The 25712-nt window shown below is 39.6% G+C and overlaps 1 protein-coding gene across 2 annotated transcripts; it reads right to left on the minus strand.

The window, feature by feature from the left end:
- Positions 1-2313: 2313 nt before the first annotated feature.
- MTFMT (mitochondrial methionyl-tRNA formyltransferase) lies at positions 2314-25712 on the minus strand. Of its 2 annotated transcripts, XM_025919892.2 has the most exons (9): positions 25441-25711; positions 23451-23660; positions 20824-20946; positions 19221-19323; positions 18032-18107; positions 13285-13376; positions 6260-6338; positions 5325-5407; positions 2314-2756 (listed from the first exon to the last, which is right to left on the minus strand). In XM_025919892.2, the coding sequence occupies exons 1-9, from the start codon at positions 25659-25661 to the stop codon at positions 2559-2561; spliced, it is 1185 nt and encodes a 394-aa protein (XP_025775677.1). In that variant the 5' UTR covers positions 25662-25711; the 3' UTR covers positions 2314-2558. The 2 variants fall into 2 exon arrangements, with proteins under 2 accessions (XP_025775677.1, XP_086567080.1); XM_086710954.1 differs by lacking the exon at positions 23451-23660 and having other exon boundaries at positions 25441-25712.

A 25712-nucleotide genomic window follows, 5' to 3' on the forward strand; every position in this document is an offset into this window, starting at 1 on the left:
TAGACCACCTCTAGCCCTTGGCCAGACTGTGAGTCAAGGCCCAGCCCAGTCCAATGATTTTACCTGCACAAAAAATACAGCCTAATACTGAGTAGGGGGCTGTAAGTGAGGCTGTGTGAGCTGGAAAGGGAAGCTGGACGTCATGATTAGCATAGTGGGTATACCATGAAATACCTTTTATACTAATGAAATAGTATAAAATGTGGGGTGCAGACCTGAGACCATTCACCATTCACCATTAGGTAGTGGGAGATCAGAAGAGAGAAGTGGAAAGCTGTGCCCTCAGTGAGGTTCTCCACTCCCTGTGGTAGTGTCTGAGTGGGCACTTAGGTCGCCTGCAATCACTCCTACTGCACACCTGCAGACTCCTAGATGGCACTGATTCTCACTCTCTCTGAAATAACATGACAGTAACCCCTACAGGAGGAAGGAGGGGGGGAAGTGCTCCATGCATATTAACTGAAAAACAACAGCAAAAAAGCACTTCCACACAGTCACTGATTCTCAAAACTATTTGGGTAGTGTTTTGTTGTTGTTGTTGTTGTTGTTTAACCTTCAGCCTCATTTCACATATGAGGAAGCTAAAGTTCAGTGATGTTAAGGGACTTGTTAGAGACCAAAGAGCTAGTCAGTGGTGGAGTGAGAAGTCTGAAAGCAAAAATCTTGTAAATCCTTTTCCTCTCCCTCATAACTGCTGCTATAACTCAGATATTCATACTTCTAACCTCCCAACAGATCTTCCTGCCACAGGTTTTACCTCCACTCTATCTTCCACCCCACTACCAAAGTTACCTTTCCAGAATGCAAATCTGGTCTTCTCTGATTATTGCATGCAAGACAAAGGTCCGATTCTCATGGTTTTCACAGCCCTCTGCGAAGTGGCCCTCCTGATTTGCTCTTCCAGTCTCATCTCCATCCATCCTATTCCTTTCATGTCAGTTCTTTCAGGTTCTTCAAAACATTGTGCTTCCCCACCCCACCCCCACCCCGTGTTTAACATGCCATTGTTTCTCTTCCATGATCCAGTTAGCTTTTTTCCAGCTAGCTGCATATGTCTGTAAGTTTATGTAACTGGCTCATACAATGAAGAGAATGCATAGCAAATTTATAGTTTAGAAAATGATAATAAAAGGCTATCATGCTCCCGCCATCCAGTTAACATTTCCATAACCCCCTATGAGAGATAGTGTTCTTTTATGCCTCCATACCTCTGCACATGCTAGAATGCCTTAGTCTGCATGGTGAACTCATCATTTGGAACCTCAGGTCAGCTCTACCTCCTCTAGAAAGCCTCCACTGAGTCCCTTGAGAGAGACTTAATGCTTCCATTATGCCTCCATTATGTCATTCCTAACAGTATTATATTTGCTTACATGTTTGTCTCCCCAGTAGATTGAAGATTCCAAGTATTACTTAATCTCTGAATCTCCAGCAAGCAGCATAAAGGCTGGTAACACTGTAAGCATTCAGTAAATAGAATGGATGTCCATACAATCTGGTTTGCCTAGGAGAGTCCTGGTTTATGCTTGTTGTCCAAGAGTGATTTTTCTAAGTGCTTCCTTTACTCACGAATGTGTCTAATGTAAATGACCAATTATATAATCACCCTGTCAATACATGTGAAATGGATGAATTAATGAATGGAAGATTTTCAGGAAGAGCCAATATGTAAAGATTTTCAAAAATTCAACAGCTGGCCACTGTATCTCCTTCCTGTTTGAGAAGTGCTTGACTTTCTTGGAGACAGAGATGAATTTGTACAGACCAGATGCTCAATAACCTATATTGCACAATTAAGTTGAAAAATGTTAGCATATTCCTACTTTAAGAAAACCTAGATGTAAAATATGAATTTATACTATAAATCCATGTGACATAGATGATTAAATATTATGTTTACTACATTGTAAAAACTAGAAGGTGTATAAATTTTTATTTTTTTTATTTTTTATTTTTTTAAAAAAATGTTTATTTATTTTTGACAGAGAGAGAGAGAGAGCATGAGCGGGAGAGGGGCAGAGAGAGAGGGAGACACAGAATCCGAAGCAGGCTCCAGGCTCCGAGCTGTCAGCACAGAGCCTGACGCGGGGCTCGAACTCACAGACCGCGAGATCGTGACCTGAGCTGAAGTCGGACGCTCAACCAACTGAGCCACCCAGGCGCCCCGAAGGTGTATAAATTTTTAAGAGCTGACTTTACTGCTTGTTGAAAGTCAGAAATGTAGATTAAATACTGCTGAAATGATAGCATAATCAATGGGGCACACACACACTAGTTGCATTTGCTTTTATGGAAAGATAAAATCTCCTTGAGTTCACATTATAAATAAAATTTTTATTTTAATTAAATTTTATTTAAAGCTTTTTTTGGTTATTCAAATAGAAAAGTAGTCTTTAATTACTGTTAAACAAAAAATGGGAAGTGAGGTAATTCATCTTTTGACAATAATCTTTCCCTCCAACAGTGTCATCTTCTTTGAAAGTCAAGGTAATTCCCTGTAAAGAAGGCTTTTAATAAATTACAAATATGTAGTAGATTCTTGTCCATCTACTTCCTAACTACTTAATGCACTGTTGCATAGCAACAATTTTGTTTTCCTGCTTCTTCTTTGTTGGCAGTGTGAGAGTCTGAAATCTGCACTGGCTTGGTCGAGCTCGGGAATCTTTCTGGTACCAGGGGTGCAGGTATCCATTGTAGAAATCAGTAGCTGTTAGCATTTTCTTGAACATCACTGATCGAACACCAATCCAACCATCCTAAAGAGCAAAAGACAGTGACTAGACAGTGGTGGCAAAACTCTTACATTTTAGTTTATAGAACTTTTATCATGAGAACAAACAAACCTACAAATCTTACCAAATGCCTAGCTGCAGACAGCACTGTACTAAGTAACATACACGTTTCTTTGACTGCATTTATTACTGAGTGATAACAAATGTACAGACCTGAATAAATTAAACCTATTTAAACATAAAGGAAGCAGAATAAAGATGTTATATTTGCATGGTACTTTACAGTTTTTAGAGTATGTCCATATATCTTACTATGACTGGTCATCAAAAATAGAACTGCTCTAAAAGGCAGATCCACTATCATCCCCAGAGGGAACTGATTTTAGAAGAGAAAACCGATGCTCAGAGGTGAGTGATTTGTCCGACGTGACATAACTGGTGGCACTCAAACTCACATATTCAGACAACCCCATCTTCTATGAGAGTAAACTGCAGATTTGCAATACAGATATATAAAGACCCAGACAAGGACAGCAAACATGTGCACCCTACATTGTTCGAGAATAAGTTGAAGAAAGATGAAGAGAGGTTGATGCGGAAGCTCTGTATCTATAGTCTGTGTAGGTCAGATCACTCTACCACTCTTTCATTCATTCATTAATAAGTTTATTATTTATTTATGTTTACTTATTTTGAGAGAGAGCAAGCGAGCGCACAAGTGGAGGAGGGAAGAAAGGGGGAGAGAGAGAATCCCAAGCAGGTTCTGTGCTGTCAGGGCACAGCCCAATGTGGGTCTTGAACTCATAAGCTGTGAGATATGACCTGAGCTGAAACCAAGAGTTGGACACTTAACCAACTGAGCCACCCAGGCGCTCTTATCACACATTTCAAACACAACCTCTTGAGCATGAAACATTGCACATAAACACCATGAAGGAAAATACCAGGAAATGGAAAAAATGTGCAACAGCTCTCAGGCCACTGTCATTAAATAATAATGGTTCTAGGGGCGCCTGGGTGGCGCAGTCGGTTAAGCGTCCGACTTCAGCCAGGTCACGATCTTGCGTTCTGTGAGTTCGAGCCCCGCGTCGGGCTCTGGGCTGATGGCTCAGAGCCTGGAGCCTGTTTCCGATTCTGTGTCTCCCTCTCTCTCTGCCCCTCCCCCGTTCATGCTCTGTCTCTCTCTGTCCCAAAAATAAATAAACGTTGAAAAAAAAAAAAATTAAAATAAATAATAATGGTTCTAAAGTCATTTTATTTTGTTTTACTTCATTTTTTAATGTTTATTTTTGAGAGAGAGAGAGACTGTGAGCAGGGGAAGGGCAGAGAGAGAGAGAAGACACAGAATCCAAAGCAAGCTTCAGGCTCTGAGCTGTGAGCTGTCTGCACAGAGCCCGATGCATGGCTCAAACTCACCAACAGTGAGATCATGACCTGAGCCGAAGTCAGATGCTCAACTGACTGAGCCACCCAGGTGCCCCTCAAGTCATTTTAAATAGTTAAGAAATCCCTTCTTTAACCACTGTTGAACACTAAAAGCAAGTAGGATACCAGCACTGTGGTAGTTCAGCTACATACTTTCATATGTCTGTCTTCTGTGATCATCATATTAGCAAGACAACTTGCTAGTTAAACAAGACTTGTTAGTTTGTTTTTTTAAAGTTTGTTTGTTTGTTTGTTTGTTTAGAGAGAAAAAGAGAGAGAGAGAGAAAACAGAGGAGGGACAGAGAGGATCCCAAGCAGGCTCTGTGCCATCAGCATGGGGCTCAAACTCATGAGCTGTGAGATCATGACCTGAGCCAAAATCAAGAGTTAGTTGCTTAACCAACTGATCCACCCAGGTGCCCCAAGACTTATTAGTTTTTTGTTTTTTAATTTTTTTAATGTTTTATTTATTTTTGAGACAGAGAGAGACAGACCATGAACAGGGGAGGGTCAGAGAGAGAGGGAGACACAGAATCCGAAGCAGGCTCCAGGCTCTGAGCTGTCAGCACAGAGCCCAATGCGGGGCTCGAACTCATGGACCGTAAGATCATGACCTGAGCCGAAGTTGGACGCTCAACCGACTGAGCCACCCAGGCGCCCCAAGACTTGTTAGTTTTAACAAGTTAGTTTACAATGGATTAGTGAGAATATACAAATTTCTTTTAAGAAAGCACTAAGGTTACTGAATCTTGTTTGAGTAATAATGCTTTGGTAAAACATCACTTTAAAAAAATTATACTAGAGATTCAACTATTTCTTAAGAAAATTAAACTGCCCAGATTGAGGGGCGCCTGGGTGGCTCAGTCGGTTGAGCGTCTGACTTCGACTCAGGTCATGATCTCACGGTCTGTGAGTTCGAGCCCCGCGTCGGGCTCTGTGCTGACAGCTCAGAGCCTGGAGCCTGTTTCAGATTCTGTGTCTCCTTCTCTCTCTGACCGTCCCCCGTTCATGCTCTGTCTCAAAAAACTAAATAAATATTAAAAAAAAAACCAAAAACTGCCCAGATTGAGCCAATGTTCAATCTGATGGATAGTTGAGTAAAATCTTAACTAAAAATGATTAAACTCAGTAAAACAAGTATAGTTTAAAACTAAAAGAAAAATGTACCTTGCAACAAACCAGCAGAATTTGTGACTGTTTGTGATATATTACTGATCCTGGAATAACAGGTTGTCCTGTTAATTTTGGATCTAAAGAATGGGGGGAAAAGGATATTAGAATAAATAATTATTATAAAAAACTTCATGGCGCTTCTGAAAAATCAAACAAACATCCTGGGAGGCAGTACTAATACTGGAGAGGGCATACCTGCTGATGTCCTGACTTTGTAATCCAAATTTACAATGGAGCCATAATGCTGTGTGTATCTCAAACTCAAAGGGAAGCTTTCAGTATGCATAGGAACTTATGCGTCCTTCACCCAGTCTCCCAAGATAAACTAAAAATGCTGAATTTAGAAATTTTGACCATTTGGGGGAAATAACTATCTACCAGTGGAGAGGTATACAGGAAGCTTAGGATCTAAGCTGGCCCTTCTATCCATGACCAAACAAGTCTTAGATTCCTGGGGAACTCTGACTCCTTCTGTGCTGGGCCAGCTCCCTCTGTGACTCACACTCCTTCAGTCCACCACATTTGGAGGCACTGATGGGCTTTAGAATGAACAGACTGTGTCATGAAATGCTACACCCTGGTCTAGGATTCTCACTAAGATTTTCATTATGATATTCACCAGAATGAAACTGACCAAATCATTTTGCACTCCCTGAAAACCTTAGTATAAAGAATCAGAGCTTAAAATAGGATAGTAACACTGCTTTGCCTACTTCCCACATTCTTACAATGACTGAATGAAAAAATACATGTGAACGGACACTGCAAAGAGCAAGACAATAAATGAATATAAAATATAATTATTATTGAACTGACACAAACTAAAAGAACTCTTATTTTTAGTAACTGTAACCTGTGGTAAAAAAGACACATTTTCAAATGGACTATAGTGAAAACATTTTCCACATCAGCTATTCAAAAGTTAGTACCAGTGAGGATTGAACTATTAACTTCTACCAGTTCCAGAAGTTTAATGGCATTATCCATCCAGAGTGTCTGCAACGGAATCTGCAAAGAAAATTAAAGAAGGTATAATAAAAGAATACACTTAACCCCCAAACCCTTTTCAACTACTATTTTGTATTATTATGGTCTGACTTCTCTCCCAATTACAGAGGAATTGGGAGCGAAGTCTCTAAACCTTACAAAACAGAACACAGGTGTGGCCTTCTACATAAGTCTCCAAGATTGTAAGACCTTAAAACACTCTTTTAAAATCAATGTTTGGGCCGCCTGGGTGGCTCAGTCGGTTGAGCGTCTGAATTTGGCTGAGGTCATGATCTCACGGTTCGTGAGTTCGAGCCCCGTGTCGGACTCTGTGCTGACAGCTCAGACCCTGGAGCCTGCTTCGGATTCTGTGTCTCCCTCTCTTTCTGCTCCTCGCCTGCTCATGCTCTGTCTCTATCAAAAATAAATAAACATTTAAAAAAATTTTTTAAATAAACAAATAAAATAAATAAATAAAAATCAATAGGGGTGCCTGGGTGGCTCAGTTGGTTAAGCGACCAACTTTGGATTTCAGCTCAGGTCATGATCTCCATGCTTGGCAGTGTATACTTGGGATTCTCTCTCTCTCTCTCTCTCTCTCTCTGCCCCTTTCCAGCTTGCTCTCTCTCTCAAAGTCAATAAATAAACTTAAAAAAAAATCAATGTTTATATCTTTATTAACATTTCTAATGTAAGAGGCGGTTCAGTTGGTTAAGCGGCTGACTTCGACTCAGGTCATGATTTCATAGTTCATGGATTCAAGCCCCATGTCAGGCTGTGTGCTGATAGCTCGGAGCCTGAAGCCTGCTTCGGATTCTGCATCTCCCTCTCTCTCTGCCCCACCCCTGCTCACGCTCTGTCTCTCTCTCGAAAATAAACATTAAAAAAACCCAAAACATTTCTAATGTAAGATTTATGTTCATTATAAAAAATGCATTACCACAATTACATTAAAAAAACTTAGTAAGTATTCTGTACTCCCATCCCTAGAAGTAACCACTGTTAACAATTTGATGTGTATAACCTTGTAGTTTTTTCTACAAATATTACAAAAATCTAGAGCGTACTGTTTTTCAAAGGGACTTTTTTGCTTAACAATAAGCGTGGGCAACTTTCATCAGTGCATGCATGTCTATTTCAGTCTTTATCTGCTGTACTTGTACAATATTCCATTTTATGACTATGCCATAATTTATGCAACCAAAACCTTTATGATGGACATTTCAATTACTTTCCATTTCTTATTACTATTAATATTTTTTTCCCAGTGTGTAGACTTTGAATCTTGGGTACAGTAATTTTTTCCTATGTGTAACTTTTTTTAGTTTTTTGTAGTAATATTAGCCAATCTTTTCTCTCATGACTCCAGTGGTTCATGTCAAACTTAAAAGTGCTATCCCACACTTTAAGATTACTAACATTGTAAAATTATTCAACTGTGTTTTTTCCCCAGTTCTTTGTGGCTTTACTCTTTTATATTTAAATGCTTGATCCATCTACATTTTACGTTGACTTTGAAAGGCAGGATTTGAGGGCTTCCTCCTCTAATGGCTAACCAGATCAGTTGTCCCAACCCTATTTACTGGACAATCCATCTCACCTTTCCCCACAGTGTGAAATGCCACTTTTGTCACTTTTGATTTTAGACTCATAAAAATTAACACATACCAGGACACAAGTTCTCTCAAATTTCTGAAGTAAATAAATTGATTTTCAGGCTGTAGTTCAATCCTCCATTTAATAGATGAGGAAAGTGAGGCCCAGAGAATGCAGCTATATTCCCAAGTTTAGACACAGTTAGTTAGGAGAGCCAAGCACCGGAATCTGTGTTTTCTCATTCTCAGCTCAATGCTCTTTTTATGAGATTCCCTAAAGAGGACAATTTAATTTTCAGAAGAATTAGGTTGTTGCAAAGATTTGAACATTGCATCAAAGAATTAAATACATTTGATTCATAGGTGTTCATGATCTTCAATGTGACATGTCTTGGTACAATATCCTCTTTTTTTTTTTTTAATTTTTAAACATTTTTTAAGTAGGCTTCATGCCAATTTGGGTCTTGAACTCACGACCCTGATTTCGATATCTGAGCTGAGATAAACAGTCGGACACTTAACCGACTGAGCCACCCAAGGCGCCCCACTACAATATCCTCTTCTCAAATTTGCTGACTTATTTTTCTTTCACCCACTTCCAGTAAGAGTTATGAAACAATTTTCATGTAACTTTTTTCTTTCAAAGAAATCAAAATATTTTTGAAACATGCTGACTAAAAAAAGGTTTATGTTTACTGAGAGTTATAAACATGCAAGACATATAGTTCTTGTTCAGAATATATTCTTCTTGCTCTTGAGGAGGGTAAAGATCATCTTCACCTTATCATCACAGCATTACAGAAAGCAAAGGGATGGTAAGAATATAGTCATTTCAGTATCCACCATCATTACTGTCAAAATCATATGTTTGCACGGATTTAATTCACAAGGTTTATCTCCTTTGATCTTGGCAGCTGTGGACATGGTCATTAACCCCATTTTAGAGGTAAAAAAGCAGAAACCCAGAAAGGAGTTTTGCTCTTGGTTAGTAAATGGGAGCTCTAGGAATCAAATTTTACCTCCTGGCTCCTAGGTTCTCATTCTGTTATAGCACAAGCTTGTTCTCAGTAGAGAGAAAAGGTGAATTATACAAGATAAGGATCATTATATAGTAATGTAACTGTGTTTAATATTTTAAGGAACTATCAAACTATTTTCCATAGCACCTGCACCCATTTACATTCCCACCAACAATGTATGACGGTTCCCAATTTCTCCCTATCCATGTCAACACTTGTTATTGTTTTTTTAATTATAGCAATCCTAGCGGGTATGAAGTGGTATCTCTGTACAGTTTTGATTTGTATTTTTGTGGCAACTAATGAAAATCATCACTTTTTCATGTTGTTAGTGGCCATTTATAGATCTTCTTGGAAGACATATCTATTCAGATGCTTGGCCCATTTTCTAATGACGATGTTTTGTCTTTTTGTTGTGGAGTTGTATAAGATCTTTATATATTCTGGATACTAGACAATTATCAGATATGTGATTTGCCAATATTTTCTTCCACTCTGTAAGCTGTCTTTTCATTTTCTTGATAGTGTTCTTTGAAGCCCCAATAGGTTTTAATTTTAAAATCCAATTTCTGGGGCACCTGGGTGGCTCAGTCGGTTGAGCGTCCAACTTCAGCTCAGGTCATGATCTCATAGTCTGTGGGTTCGGGCCCCGCGTCAGGCTCTGTGCTGACAGCTCGGAGCCTGGAGCCTGTTTCCAATCCTGTGTCTCCCTCTCTCTCTGCCCCTCCCCCAGTCTCACTTTGTCTCAGTCTCTCAAAAATAAATAAATATTTAAAAAAATCCAATTTCTCTATTTTTAGTTTGGTTACTTAAGCTTTAGGCAACATATTTAAGAACCATTGCCTAATTCAAGATCATGAAGATTTATCCCTAGGTTTTCTTCCAAGAGTCTTATCATTTCAGCTCTTATATTTAGGTCTCTGATCCATTTGGAGTTCGTTTTTATACATGGTGTGAGGTAGGAATCCAAATTTGTTTGAGTGTGGATATCCAGTTGTCCAAGCACCATGTGTTAAAAAGACTATTCTTTCCCGGGGTGCCTGGGTGGCTCAGTCAGTTAAGTGTCCGACTCTTGGTTTTGGCTCAGGTCATGATCTCAACTTTGAGCCACGTTGGGCTCTGCACTGACAGCACAGAGCCTACTTGGGATTCTCTCTTCCTCTCTCTGCCCCTCCCCTGCTCATACTTTCCATCTAAAAAAATAAACTTAAAAAAAAAAAAGACTATTCTTTTCCCATCAAATTATGGTGGCACCCTTATCAAAAATCGATTGACCACGAATGTGAAGGTTTATTTCTGGGCTCTCAATTCTATCCCATTGAGAAACAGGTCTATTCTTATATCAGTACCCAACTGTCTTCATTAGTGAAGCTTTGTAGTAAGTTCTGAAATTAGGAACGGTGAGTTCTTTAATCTTGTCCTTCTTTTTCAAGATTTTTTGGCTATTCTGGGTCTCTTGGGATCCCATATGAATTTTACGATAAGCATGTCAACTTCTGCAAAGACGTCAACTGGGATTTTTATAGGAATTGCGTTGAGTCTGTGGATCAATTGGGGAATAGTGCCATCTTAACAATACTCTTCCAACCCATGAACAACAAGGTCTCTCCATTTACTTAGGTCTTCTTTACTGCTTATTAGCTCTAAAAGTTTCTTTTGGATTCTTTATGATTCTGTACATAGAACTTTAGTTATTCCTTTCCAGTCTGATTCTGTATTGTTTCTTTTTTCTTGCCTGATAGCCTTAGCTATAACCTCCAGTAGAATGTTGAAGAGAAGTGGTGAGAGTGGACATTTTTGTTTCATTCCTGATCTTAGGGGGAAAGCTTTCAGGCCTTCACCATTAAATATGTTAGCTGTGGATTTTTGTCAGGTTGAGGAAGTTCCCTTCTATTCTTAGTTTGTTGAACATTTTTATCCTGAAATGGTGTTGGATTTTGTCAAATGCTTTTTCTGCCTCTGTTGAGTAAATTATATGCTCTTTATTCTATTAATATGGTATGTTAATAGATAGATTTTTGTATGTTGATTCAATCTTGCATTCCTTAGATAAACCCCACTTGGTCATGGAATATAATCCTTTTTTATACATTGTTTGATTTGGTTTGGTAATTCTGCTGAGGATTTTTGCTGCTATATTCATAAGGTGGTTTTCTTTTCTTGTAAAGTCTATATTGTAAAGCCTATTTTATTGTGAAGTCTATTCTTGTGAAGCCGCTATATTCACGTGGCTTTCTTTTCTTGTGAGGTCTTTATCTTGTTTAGTCTTCCTTAGGTTTTGTACTAGCTGCTCCCTCTGTCTGAAATGCTCTTTTCCTGAGCTTGGCATGACTGGCTCCTTATTGTCTTTCAGATCTAAACTTAAATTTCAGTTCAGAGATTCCTTCCCCATCTACCAAATCTAAAATAACCTCCAGTTAATCTATCACATTATCCTATTTTAATTTTCATCAAAAAATTTATCACACTGATATTTTTTTTATTTGCTTGTTTCCATCTTCTCACATCATTTGTATTTCTAGTACCCAGAACAATGCCTGACACATAATAGGCTCTCAAAAAATATTTTGTTTAATGAATGCACGAATATGTGAATAATAGCAGATAACATTTAATGAGTACGTACTCTTTGCCAGAAACTATACTAGATGCTTCTTATACATTATATCAGCCCTAATTTTCAGATGAACAAACTAAAGCTCAGAAGCTAAATAACTTTCCCAAGTCTACCAAACTAGGAAGTGGCAGAGACAAGAGGAAACCCAGCTCTGTCTGGCTCTAAAGTCCATGTTCCTTTCCCTACGTCATTCTGCTGCAATGGGGAAAGTACAAGGTTTACAGTGAGACAGATCTGGTTCAAAACCTGACTCTCACTAACTAAAAATGTGACCTTGTGCAACATCATTCAATAACCATCCATTCTCTACTTCAAGCCTCAATTTCATCAACTTAAAATCAGATAATACCCACAATGTGTGATTGTGATCTTCACTGAAGAACTTGGCATGCTAAAGATATTCAGTGACAGCTCTCCTTTTTAACCAACATTAATAACAGGTGGTCCATTAAAAATCCCACACTTGGTAGGCCTGGAGTTCAAACAACACAAGAGGCTATCAAAATGAAGGGGAAAAAAAACAGTAAATTTGTCAAAGAACTGAGAATTTAACTCAGGCATTTTATTTATTTATTTTTATTTATTTTTTAAAGTTTATTCTCATTTATTTTGAGAGAGAGAGAGAGGGAGAGAGAGAGAATCCCAAACAGGCTCTGCACTGTGCAGAGCCCGACATGGGGCTCGAACCCACAAACCACGAGATCATGACCTGAGCTGAAATCAAGAGTCAGACGCTTAACCTACTGAACCACCCAGGCGTCCCTCAGGCATTTTAATAAGTATTTATTTTTAGTTTTTTAAAAAGATTTTAAGTAATCTCTACACCCTCAACGTGGGGCTTGAACTTAACAGCCTCGAGACTGAGAGTCACATCCTCCACTAACTGAGGCAGCCCGGCACCCCAGGTATTTTAGTAAGTATTTAATAAATACTGTAAGTACAAATAAAGAATTATGTAATAAATAAGTAATTTAAAGTTACAACTCCATTTGGTATACTATCTGTAGAAATTGAGTATTTAAGAATTCTGTTGTAAAAAATTGGCTACAGGCAGAAAGACGTACTGGAAAAAGCAATAGATTAGGAATGAGATTTATATTATTTAGTGACGGGGCACCCATCATTCCCCTCATCCATGAAATGGGTAATAAAACTTGGTTATGGGAAACTGCAATATATATATATTCAAAAGTGCTTTGTAATTCTAAGGCCCATATAAAAACTTAAAGGAATGACATTCTGATACATGCTACAACATTGATGAACCTTGAAGACATTATGCAAAGTGAAACAAGCCAGACACAAAAGGACAAATATCGTATGATACCATTTATATGAGGTACCTAGAATAAGCAAATTCTAAGAGACAGAAAGCAGGACAGTGGTTACCAGAGACTGTGGGAAGGGGAGATGGGGGAATCAGTGTTCAGTGGGTACAGAGTTTCAGTATGGGATGATGAACAAGTTCTGGAGATGGACAGTGGCAATGGTTTGCACAATGAAATGAATGTACTTAATGCTACTGATTTATACACTTAAAAATTGTTGAAATGGTAAATTTATGTTGTATTTGACCAAAATTTTTTTTTAAAGTTTTAAAAATAAAATGAATTTCAGGATTCTTAGGTTTGAGATTCAGTCCTAAATAAAACTATTTACACACACACACACACACACACACACACACACACACACAAAGACAATTAAGTAAAACTGCAATCTGACTTCCAACTTACTATATTTCCAATGGCACGATAAAGTCTGAATATCTGCTCTGAAGTTTGCTCCTCCCATTTTATACAGCTGGTACCAGCAGAAATCTTAGGGGCTGAAAGATAAAGCCAACAGCAAGAATAAATATCAGGTTCGATGGCCATGAATTGGTAACATTGATGCTGAATAATAGATATAAGAGAACTTGTATTATTTTCTCAACTTTTGAATATGTTTGAAATTTTCCATAATATGAAGTAAAAATAAACAAATTAACTATACAAATACTATAAGAAAAATGGGTGAATTTCTTTATAACCTGGGTGTAGAAAAAGCCCTCCTAAGAATGACTCAAAATCCAGAAGCAATTAAAGAATGATAAATATGACTACATAAAAGTAAGCTTTTACTAAAAACAACCTTTTGTAAGACGGAGAGGTCATAAATTAAGTGAAAAAACAAACTGAAAGTATCTATAATTTTTATCACAACACTTTAGATTTATAATAAATATGTTATATGCTAACCTATATATATATCTATGTAATATTATAATAACATATCTAGGAGTACTTTATATCATATAGATTTATTTAAATCTATTACATAGAGGCACCTGGGTGGCTCAGTCAGTTAAGTGAAGTCTGACTTCGGCTCAGGTCATGCTCTCACAGTTCCTGAGTTCAAGCCCCTTATCAGGCTTTGTGCTGATGGCTCAGAGCCTGGAGCCTGCTTCAGATTCTGTGTCTCCCTCACTCTCTGGCCCTCCCCTGCTTGTGCTCTGTCTCTCTCTCAAAAATAAACAAACATTAAAGAAAAATTTTTAAAAATCTGTTATATAAAGTACTCCTAAAAGCTGAGAAGACCAAAAATGTGATAGAAAAATGGGCAAAAGATATAATGTCCTTTCCCAGAAAAAAGAAATGCAATTAGTCCTTAAACATATAAAAAGATCCTCAACCTCACTCATAGAAGTAACGTAAACTAAAACTACTCCAAGATGCAATTTCTCATCTATTTGATTAGGAAGTAAAATATGCTCCAAGTTATCTACAATGGGATTATTTGAAATAGCAAAAGCTTGGAAACACCCAAAGTGCCCATCAATAGGGGTTCTGTTGAATAAATTATGATCTATCCACACAAGTAAGGACTATGCTGCCATAAAAAGGAACAAGGTGGGGCGCCTGGGTGGCTCAGTCAGTTAAGCATCTGACTTCAGCTCAGGTCATGATCTCACAGTTTGTGGGTTAGAGCCCCACATGAGGCTCTGTGCTGACAGCTCAGAGCCTGGAACCTGCTTCAGATCCTGTGTCTCCCTCTCTCTCTCTACCCCTACCCACTCACTCTCTGTCTCTCTCTCAAAAATAAATAAACATTAAAAAAAATTAAAAAAAAAAAAAGGAACAAGGAAAATCTCTTCTTACTGATAGGAAAGGGTTTCCAGGGTACACTGTTAAGTTAAAAAAAACCCAAAGGCACAAAAGAGTGTATATTTTATGCCACCTTTTGTGAAAGAAAAAAAGGAAAAATCAATAAAAAATATGTGGTTTTGCTTATTTTGATAAAAGGAAACAACTGGAAGGCTAAATCAGAAACTCATTTAGTTACTTACAGAGGGAGGGAAACCGGAAGGAGGAACTAGGGATGGAAGTGAAACTCCTCTGAGTATAATTCCTCAAATGGCTTAAATTTTTTAATCACAGAGATGTTTTATGTGATTCAAAAAATCAAATTTAATCATAAAGAGGAAAAAAAGCAACTCTGAAAATTAAAAACAAATTGAAGCAAATAAATTTAACTATATATCAAACTAGATAACAAAACCACATGGAAAAAATAATCATCTCCAGTAAGTTTTGAACACGGTACTCTGACTGCACACTCTTTGCAGTCTATGGACAAAAAAACTGCAGAGAAATCTGAAATATTACTCAGTAGTTTTACTGTTTATAGTAATACTGGTGTTGTAATTTTGAAACTATTTTATGCCTAGCAATTAAATAAATAGGTCAGTGTTAATTTTTGAAAGTATTAACAGTTTATTTTTTTTTTAATTTTTTTTTTGAACGTTTATTTATTTTTGGGACAGAGAGAGACAGAACATGAACGGGGGAGGGGCAGAGAGAGAGGGAGACACAGAATCGGCTCTGAGCCATCAGCCCAGAGCCCGACGCGGGGCTCGAACTCGCGGACCGCGAGATCGTGACCTGGCTGAAGTCGGACGCTTAACCCACTGCGCCACCCAGGCGCCCCGAAAGTATTAACAGTTTAAAAGAAAATATAAGAAAAGCCCTGAAATTAAAATTTAAATCAGTGACAGTATGAACTCAAGTATTATTTAAAAAATATAATGCCTCAGGATGCCTGGGTGGCTTAGTTAAGTGTCTGACTTTGGTTCAGGTCATGATCTTGCTGTTCAGAGTTCAAGCCCCGTGTCAGGCTCTGTGCTGACAGCTCAGAGCCTGGAGCCTATTTTCAGATTCTGTGTCTCCCTCTCTCTCTCTGCCCCTCCCCTGTTCACACGTGCACGCGCACTCTCTCTCTCTCTCAAAAATAAACATTAAAAAAATATATATATAATGCCTCACCTTGTCTATTGACACCTTAACCTGGAACACACAGTTGCACCAGACTGTTTCTAAATATCACCCCCTGCTAAAATGAACAACGCTGAGAATTCACAAAGTGAGCCTGGGACATCTTAGAAAAAGAAAGCAAGGAAGCACTCAAAAACTACCTGGGGTTGTCAAAGGATACAGAACCAGGGGTACCTGGGTGGCTCAGTCGGTTAAGCATCCGACTTTGGCTCAGGTCATGATCCAGAGTTCGAGCCCTGTGTCCGGCTCTGTGCTGACAGCTCAGAGCCTGGAGCCTGCTTCAGATTCTGTGTTTTCCCCCTCTCTCTTTCTGCCCCTCCCCTACTCACACTGTCCTCTGTCTCTCTCAGAAGTAGATAAACATTAAAAACATTTTTTTTATTAATAAAAACAAAATAAAGGATACAGGACCCAACTTTAAGGGGCTCCCACTGGCCAAATTTGGGATGACTTGAGCAGTATAAAGAATTATAAATGCAACTAACTGTAAAACACAATAAATGAACATTCATGAGTCATATAATAATTTCAAAATCTCATTTGCTACCATAATTGAAGGTGATTATGGCACCCACTTCTTACTCTAAAAATTGGTAGTTACAGAAAGAATCAAGCATTGATCCTACCATTTTTGGATGAACTAAAATTCATCTTCAATTAATGATGAAAAGCTCTTCTTTACAGAATAATGTCAAGTATTAAAGGTAAAAGTAATTGGAAAATCACCATTTTTGCAATCCCTAATGAAATAAATCATTTAACAAAGAAGCATCAACCCATGCCAAAATTATTATGTGAAAGGCTGTTAGAGAGCAGGATGTTTGCATGGTGCCAAAGCATTACCCCACAGATTACCTACCCCTGCAAAAGCGGAAATAAATCTTTGTACTGGACTCAACCAAGTGATCCAACTTAACCTCACCAGCCTTGATACAACCCTGGTATTATGGCTCACTGATGTGACATCCAAAGACTGGAGTAGACTGGAGTAGACAGAGGCAACACTTCTCTGAGTATACCCTTTTAAACAGTTTTGACTTTTGAATCACGTAAATGTTTTACATGTTCAAGAAACAAATCATAAAAATAAAAAGCAATCCTTAAAATTAAAAACAAACTGAAACAAATATCATTGGAACACAATATCATCTATGAAATACCCTTTCCAAAAACTTCAAGCCTGAGTCTAATCAAGCCTTTAAAAATTCCAATTCACAAGAAATCTAAGGGCTAGAAAAACAAGTTAAAACAACACTGGAAGGAAAGACAACTAGCCTGGTCTCTTCAAAAAGTCAATGACATGGAAGGAAAAAATTTGTGGAGAAATTACTCTAGATTAAGGAGACATAACAACTAATTACAATTAGATGTTAGTTTGAAAAAATATATGGCTAAAAAATAAGTTTTTAGACAATTAGCAACATTTAAATATGCACTGGATATTAGATGCTATTAGGGAACTGTTCATTTCTCTTAAGAGATGCATGCTGAAGTATTTAGGGATGACAGGTTACGATGCATACTTCCAAACGATTAAGCAGAAATCTAAAAATATGTACTAAATAGGGGTGCCTGGGTGGCTCAGTTGGTTAAGCGTCAGACTTCAGCTCAGGTCATAACCTCTTGGTTCATGAGTTTGAGCCCCATGTCAGGCTCTGTGCTGACAGCTCAGAGCCTGCTCCTGCTTCAGATTCTGTGTCTTCCTCTCTCTCTGCCCCTCCCCCACTCACAGAGTCTCTCTCTCTCTCTCTCTCAAAAATAAAAAACATTAAAAAAAGATTAAAAAAATATATATGTAATAAATACACACACACACACACACACACACACACACACACACATATACACACACAGAAAAAAAATGTGGCCAAACATTAATAATTGTTGACTCTGGATAAAACAGGTATTCACCATCTTTTAACTTCACTCTGTTTGGTACTTTTCCATATAAAGAAGTGGGAAAAAATTTCTACACCTTCATGAGGCTACAAGGGTAAGAGGGGAAGGGAGACCATACCAACCATTCTTTGGAAAGGGACATACAAGTGAGCACTAAATCTTTAGTCAAAATTAAGAGAAATGTGCAAGTGAGGAAGTCAGGACGTTCAGGTGCTATCAAGACAGACAAAACCTCATGGAGGAGGGAAGGGTCTCCACAGTCCTCGCTCACCATGTGTCACTCCCTCAGTTGGCTGCTGCCTTCCATTGCTCAAACTCTCAGGCAAATTTTTCAAAACTGAAATAAGCTTAAAAAAAAAGAGAGAGAGCAACACATTCAAGATGAGAACAAAAACAGAAATACATTATAATTCAGTACCATGACACTATCAAACATTTTGAAGGAGCTGTGTGGCAGGGCAGGGCAGTAAACTGGCTTAAGCTGTGATGACACGTGTCTACTCAATGGAGTTTGAGTGTGGATGTTGCTCTCTGCAGGGTATGGGGCAATGTTATGCTTTTAGAGAACGCTGAGCTTTGCCTGGCTATGCAAGCTCTGGTGTCAGGACAGCATGTGCTCCAGAATCCACACTCTGACCCTGAGGGAGAGAAGGGAGTGGAGCCTCAAAGAAGGAGAATGTACTCTGGAGTCACACAGTTCTGGGTTCAAATCCCAATTCCACCACCTACCAGCATGTATTGTGGAAAAGTTATTTGAGAAGTTTATTGGGAAGGTAAAATAATAATAATAATAATAATGTCTACAGAGTTTCTAGAATAGTCCTGGCACATGAGCCAGTGCTCGATAAATGAGAGCCACTATTACAAAAACACTTCTGAGGCGAGTGCCTAGATTAGAAAGCACCATCTAGATGGGGGAAAACTGTCCTCTATAGAAAATTAACTAGTTCATGTGAAAATCATTAATTTGGTCACTAAGCATTCACTCAGACCTACTGTATGCAGATTCAAGCTACACAAAGCTGAAGAGCTCGTGTATAGCAAGGGGGTCCACAGAGCTCCAGTGTGTGTGGAGGCGATGGCGGCCGCACAGGCACAGAAGTGGGAGAAGTGCCCAGTCACCGAGTGAATGGCCACTGGCCAGTCTGACGGGGGCACCAGGTGATTCTATGAGACTGAGGGTGAGACTGGCAAGAAGAGTCTAAAGGCCTCTGAAACGTGGTGTGGTGGACCACAGAAACACATGCATTTCATTTGAGAGCCTTTATTAAGCACGTACTCGATAAATTTCTCAAAGACTTACATGAGAAATGCCAACCTAAATTTTAGAAAGCCAGGGATAGAAATCACTTAATAGAAAACAGCTGCAAATTTCACATCATGCAAGTGTTCCTTTCATCATAAACAGTTAGGAGACCTACTGAATGAGTAGAAAGCAGTGGGATATGGGAGAACTGTACCATGTTGGCACCCAGTCTTGACAGCACTGCCTCCAGTTCCTTTGCGGTGCTCTTAGGTGGCACAGGAACCGTTTCCTGTTTGAGAATTGGGCCTACGTCAAACCTATAGAAAAGCAAAAGCAAATGATAACATTACTATTTTTTAAGATCAATGTGTTTGTCTACATGAGTGTTTACACATCACAAGAATAGTTTAACCCTGGCTGTGAATTTGACTGTTAGCCATTAGCCAAAGAGAAAGGTCAGTCTGAAATAAGTAAAATCTTGCCTGTATTTAGATCTTAAATCTATTTTTTCCCAAAGGAAATAAGTATGAAGCTGCACATTAGGGATTTAATTGCAGTTACAAATAATTCCACCTTGGTGCTCCTGGGTGGCTCAGCCTGTTAAGCGTCCATCTTTGGCTCAGGTCATGATCTCATGGTTCATGGGTTTGAGCCCCGCTTCGGGCTCTGTGCTAACAGCTCAGAGCCTAGAGCCTGCTTTGGATTCTTTGTCTCCCTCTCTCTCTGTCCCTCCCCTGCTCACACGCTGTCTCTCTCTCAAAAATAAAAAATAAAAAACATTAAAAATAATAATTATACCTTTAGCAATAAATAGTATTTAAAAAGTTTCTATTTATACAATGAAGGCATAGAGCAAAAAATTGATTTTCCAAGGAAGTACAATTAAATTCATAATGATTTCTTCCTATAATTCCTTTCTCAAAAGACAAGAGTTTTGCCTGGATTATAATCACTGGTGATTATAAGTAGGAACAAGTGTATTTGCATTCCCATAGTCTTACATTTTTACATCTAGCTCTGTAAATACTGGCTATCAACTTTTATTAGAAATATGCTTTATTTTAAATATTTAACTTTGTGGTTGTTAATTATAGTTCCAATTTAATTTCAATTTAATTTCTATTCTATAAGCTTTAATAAAATTCTTACTATGAAAAATTACAAACATCCATAAAACTAGAGTGAATAGTCACCTGATCCCCAAATAACATCACCCAGATTTTAGAATCATCAAAGTTTTGCAACTTGTTTCACATGTTCCTCCCTTTTTCTGAAGTTAGTTAAAGCAAATCCTAGATATACAGCTGTTCTTGTGAACCTGTGAATTATTTTCTATGGGGACATTAGGTGATAACAGATAGCAACTTGATATAATCCTGTTTCTTAAACCACAGTATGATTTTAAAATAATTAAATGTTTAAGACAGTTATATTACACATTGGCATACAATATAGTCTTATTTCAGGTTCCAAAAATTTTTGACCACAGAAACCTAGGCTAACAGAACTGAGATTTGTAATAACTAATATACAAAAATCCACCTCTCATTTACACATCTTTTAAAGAAATCCACTTGTTAATGGTATAATTTATTTCAATCAACAAGCCACACATTTCACAAGGACTTTAAAGAGATACTTCATAATACAAAACCACATATAGTTTGTGTTAGAAACCAGGAAAAGACAGAAAGGGAAGGCACTCTGGAGTTAAGAGGAATTGGCACCATCCATTCATCTACTTCCATGTCCCTTCCAAACAGATTGACAGCAACATTGAAAATTACAAAGTCTAGAGAAAAGAAAATATCTTCTACCTTTTAGGTCTAATTTGCATAATTGTCACTCCAGTAACTGTGTCTCCATGAAGCACGGTATGGATTATAGGCGCTGGACCACGCCACCTCGGGAGGCAACTGGGATGGACATTCAATATGCCACTGAGTCAGAAAAAGGCAGAAATTAGTGTGCAAATGGGCTTTACCATTTAGTTCCTGCTACCTAAACAAATATGCTACTTTTTATCATTATACTTCCTGAGAAAGTTTGAAAAACAAAGTTAAATCTAGTCTTATACCTGAGGTGCCTGGGTGGCTCAGCTGGTTAAGCACCTTACTCTCAATTTCAGTTCAGGTCATGATCTCACGGTTGGTGAGTTTGAGCCCTGCGTCGGGCTCTGCACTGACAGTGCAGAGCCTGCTTGGGATTCTGTCTCCCCTCTCTCTCTGCCCCTTCCCTGCTCGTGTGTTCTCTCTTTCTCAAAAATAAATAAAAGAAAATCTAGTCTTATATCATCAGTAAATGGAGCCAGAGATTAAGTTTACTTTATTACCATAAAAGGCCAATGAAACTCAATTAAAAACAGAACAAGAACAAACTCACTGTTCCAAAGGTGTTCCACAATAATCTGTGATGTCTGGGAGTTCTTAAAGATTTTACTTTTTAAGTAATCTCTACGCCCAACATGGGGCTTGAACTTAAAACCCCAAGATCAAGAATCACATACTCCACTGACTGAGCCAGCCAGGCGCCCCTTGGAGTTTTTAAATAAAAGCAAAAAATACCTTTTATACTGTATGAGAAGAACTACTCAAACCCTACTGTGCATCTCATGGACAATGTGAATGTTTATAGTTTAGTCACATAATTACCCTTGTTTCACTTAGTTTGCATATAGAATGCCTAAAACAAGCTTCTTGAATCCCCATCCAATGATGTATTTTTTTTACCCTAACACACGTATTGCCCATAGATGAGCAACTTAAATCATTTACTAAGTAAGCTATCTTAGTTTAATGATGTCTCCCCCGCAGGAATATGCACTTGGGAGTGTATGTCTAAGAGATAAGAGTCTTATATTCAAAGCTCTGTTCAGACCAGTCTCATTGATCCAACAAATATTTACTGAGCACAGTTCATGTGCTGGCATTGTTCTAAGTGCTGGGATACAAGCAACACTGAACCAAAGGAGAAGAAATTCTGCCCTCAGGGAGCTTATGCGCAAAGGGTGGGAGATAAACAACAACAAAAAAGTGCAAAAAGTCTGCCAGATGGTTCTAAGGGCTGTGGGGAAAAATAAAGCAGAGGAGTAGGAGTATTAGGTAGGAGACTACAATTTTAATAGGAGTCACAGAAAATTTTATCAGTAAGATGTGAAGAGGTGAGGGAATAAGACATGCAAACATATTCCAGGCAGAGGGAATAAGTACAGAGATCTTGAAGAAGGTAAATGCTAGGCAAGTTCAAGAACAGCAGAGAAGCCAGTGTAGTGTGGCTGGAGCGGAGTGAACCTGAGGAATAACACTAAGACAGCAAGGAGGGGACCAAACCCAGTAGGTAGGCCCATATAAGGACTCTGACCTCTTCTGAGATGGGAAAACACCAGAGAATTTTGAGCAGAATGACATGATCAAACTTCTGCTTTAAAAGGATCATTTTGGGGCACCTAGGTGGCTCAGTCAGTCAGTGTCTGACTCTTGAGTTTGGCTCAGGTCATGATGACTTCACAGTTGTGAGACTGAGCCCCAAGCTGGGCTCTGCGATGGGCGTGGAGCCTGCTTAAGATTCTCTCTCTCCCTCTGCCTCTCCCCTGCTTGGCTGCTGGGTTGGTAAAAGACTGAGAAGGCCAAGGACAGGAATAGACGCCAGTTAGGGGGCTACTGCAGAATGACAGTGAGAACAGCAGTAAAAGTGTTGACAGAGCCAGTCAGATTCTAGATAGAATTTGAAGGCAGAGCCCAATAGAATTTCCTGATGGACTGGATGTGTGGGGTGAGATAAGCAATAAGAATGACTGAAAGGTTTTGAGTCTCAACAACTAGAAGGGTAGAGTTGCCATTTGCTGAGATGAAGACGTAGGGAGAAGCAGGTTTGGGGCACAAGTTCAGGAATGCAGTTTAGGACATCTGATGTGTAAGGCGCCTATCAGACACCCAAGCAGAACTGTGGAGGAGGCAGTGTGCATCAGTGGCCTGGAATTCAGGGAGAAATCTGAACTGGAGGGACAAATTTGGGAGCCGTCAGCATATACATGGAGTTTATTTTATTATTCTTGTTAATGTTTATCTATTTTTGAGAGAGAGAAGACGCAAGGAGGGGAGAGGCACAGAGAGGGGGGTAGAGGATTGGAACCAGGCTGTGTGCTGACAGGAGCAGAGCCCGATGGGGGGCTCGAACTCATGAGCTGTGAGATCATGACCTGAGCTGAAATCAGAAGCTCAACCCACTGAGCCACCCAGGTGTCCCCATAAACAAGGAATTTAAGTGAGGGTGAGTGAGAGCCCATAGATGAAGAGCATCATATATTCGTGACACCAACACAATTTTTTTTACCTTAAAATACTAAAGACAGCAGAACTAGAATTCAAGTCATTGCACTTTAAACACCAGGCCCATATGCAAAGACCAAGTCCTCTATACTTTATTTCCTTTAAAAAAAACTTACTAGGGAAATTTAAGAATAAGAGCCTCACTCAAAAGTCGGCCAAATGAAGCTACCACTCCAACGTCATATTCTCCAGATCCCACATCTGGCCACTCATACACGGGAAGCTGAGATTGGACAGCATATTGCTTCACTGGCAGTCCTTTTGGTGATGGGGAGGGCACTGTGACCACCTCCAATTTTTCAATTAACTCTTCCTCTTTGTTTTCCCTACGATGGAAAGATTGGAAGAAAATGTTAAGACAATGACTCAAAGCTAAACTACCTCCCATACTTCCACAGTACTTTTGTGGTTAAATTCACAAAACATTTAAGGGTAAGTGATTAAAACTAGTACAACTGACTGAGTTTTTATTTTGTATTTAATTTTAATTATTTTTAAAGAGCCACATGTGGCTAGTGGCTACTGTTTGGATGGCATGACTCTAGAAATTTCCTGTGCATACAGAAACACATACAGTACAGACATTTTACACAACTAGGATATTATATATATTGCTCTGCATTTTGTTTTTTTCCTCTCAACACTATATATACCATTTTATGAGTCTTTTTAAAAAGTGGGTTAAATATACACTTGCTTGTATATCTGTCGAACATTTCTAAAATAAAAAACTGGAAACAGTAGCTGTCTGTGAAGAGAGGAACTGGGAAGTGATAGAGACAGAAGGAACTGACTTTTCACTGTATATCCTTTGAACCTTTTGAATTTTGTACCACAACCATGTGCTAGTCAAACAATAAATACTTTGCACACACACACACACACACCCATGGGCATCATTTCATAGCAGTACATTTAGTACTACTACTTTCTTTTTACCTGCTATGTAGTATTCCAGTACCCGGGGGTGGGGTTAATTAATTTAGCAGGTATCGCATCAGGTATGGAGAAGTAATAAGGAAATTAGTATATAGCGACAAAGCACAATAATGGAGTTGCCAAGTGAAACATCAGCAGAAAGGTCAGCACACAAGCAGTGCGATTCTGGAGGCAATTTGGGGAAAGCAGCATGTGGAGAGTACATCAGGGAGGGTATGCAAAGGGAACATGTATGAAGGGAGTGTTTCTGGGTGCCAGGGCAGAGCACTGGAGGGAGGGATATGATACAAGGGGATTGACGGGGGAGTCAATAGGAGGGCTGCTGTGTAGAATCTGCAGGGAAGACTTGGAGAAGGCAGAAATGAGTGTTGGGGACACATCAGGAAAAAACGGAGTGGGGAAATAACAAACGGAAGTTGGAAGAAAGAAGGCAGAGCAGTATATGTGGGTAGAGCCACTACCATATACCATACGGACTTTCAGAACAGAGTGGGTCTCAATTCGTTCCCCTGTAAATAAGATTTGTTAAATTTCAGAAATACTAAATGTACACCTAAGAGTTCTGATTTGTAAATTTATTCAGTTGAAAGTAGTTCGGTTGTGGACTATGTCCTCATTTTGGCTCCAGAAAACTGAGTCCCGTTGCATACAAGGAGATGGGGGGCAGGAAAGTGAGACATGGGTATGCCTGTGACCGGCAAGAAGCCCAAAGGATTGAAGGGTACAAATTAGATGAAGAGGAGGCAGAAGGAGTAAGTGGAAAGGGGAGGACTTTGAAGTCAGACCCCGTTTCAAGGCCGAACCAGCTCATTTGATGACCTTGGGCAATCTCCTAACCTCTCCGAGCTCCGGTTTCCTTACACACAAATGCGGCAAGAGGGTGGTGGCTGTGGTGGATGAGGTATGCAAAACGACTAGCGCGGGCTTGGCCCCTTGAAGCGCCCGGTAGCGCTAGGAGAACGGATAAAGCCGGGAGCCGGAGTGTAGACCGGAGGGACCAGACGGGAACGGTGCACCTTCCGGGCGCCCGGAGACGCCAAGATCTGGGCCCAGACCCTTCCGGCGCCGCTGCTATCCCTGACGAGGAGTCCAAGCCCTCGGAGCTGGCGCAGTGGCTCGGCAGCAGCGCCTTCGGCAGCCGGGCCCCCCAAGCCCCGGCCCCGGTACCTGGCGGCGTGCAGCGCCCGCAACGCCTCTCGGGCAAACTGGTCCGTACCGAAGAAGAGCACCCGCCAGGGCGGCTTCTCGCGGACTCGGACGCCCCGGCCGTCTTCCCCGCCAGGGGACGCACCAAGCCCGGCCAGCGCTCGCCACTGGGGGATCTGCCTTGCGTCCGGACCGCCACCAGCCGGCCGAGAACCCCAGCAACGCCGCACCAGCACCCTCATAGCCTCTGAAGGAAGCCTACCCTGCGCAGGCGCGTCGGAATGGGAGGCGTG

The sequence above is a fragment of the Puma concolor genome, chromosome B3 (genome assembly GCF_028749965.1).
Source record: "Puma concolor isolate L17-30 chromosome B3, mPumCon1.1.hap2, whole genome shotgun sequence".
Taxonomy (NCBI): Eukaryota; Metazoa; Chordata; class Mammalia; order Carnivora; family Felidae; genus Puma; species Puma concolor.

Excerpts from the sequence above, each read along its gene's own strand:
- MTFMT (XM_025919892.2), bottom strand. The coding sequence starts at position 25,661 with ATGAGGGTGCTGGTGCGGCGTTGCTGGGGTTCTCGGCCGGCTGGTGGC. Across the intron at positions 23,661-25,440 it reads CGGGCGCTGCACGCCGCCAG|GGAAAACAAAGAGGAAGAGT; the intron begins GTACCGGGGCCG and ends TTTCCATCGTAG. Across the intron at positions 19,324-20,823 it reads ATGCAAATTAGACCTAAAAG|GTTTGACGTAGGCCCAATTC; the intron begins GTAGAAGATATT and ends GCTTTTCTATAG.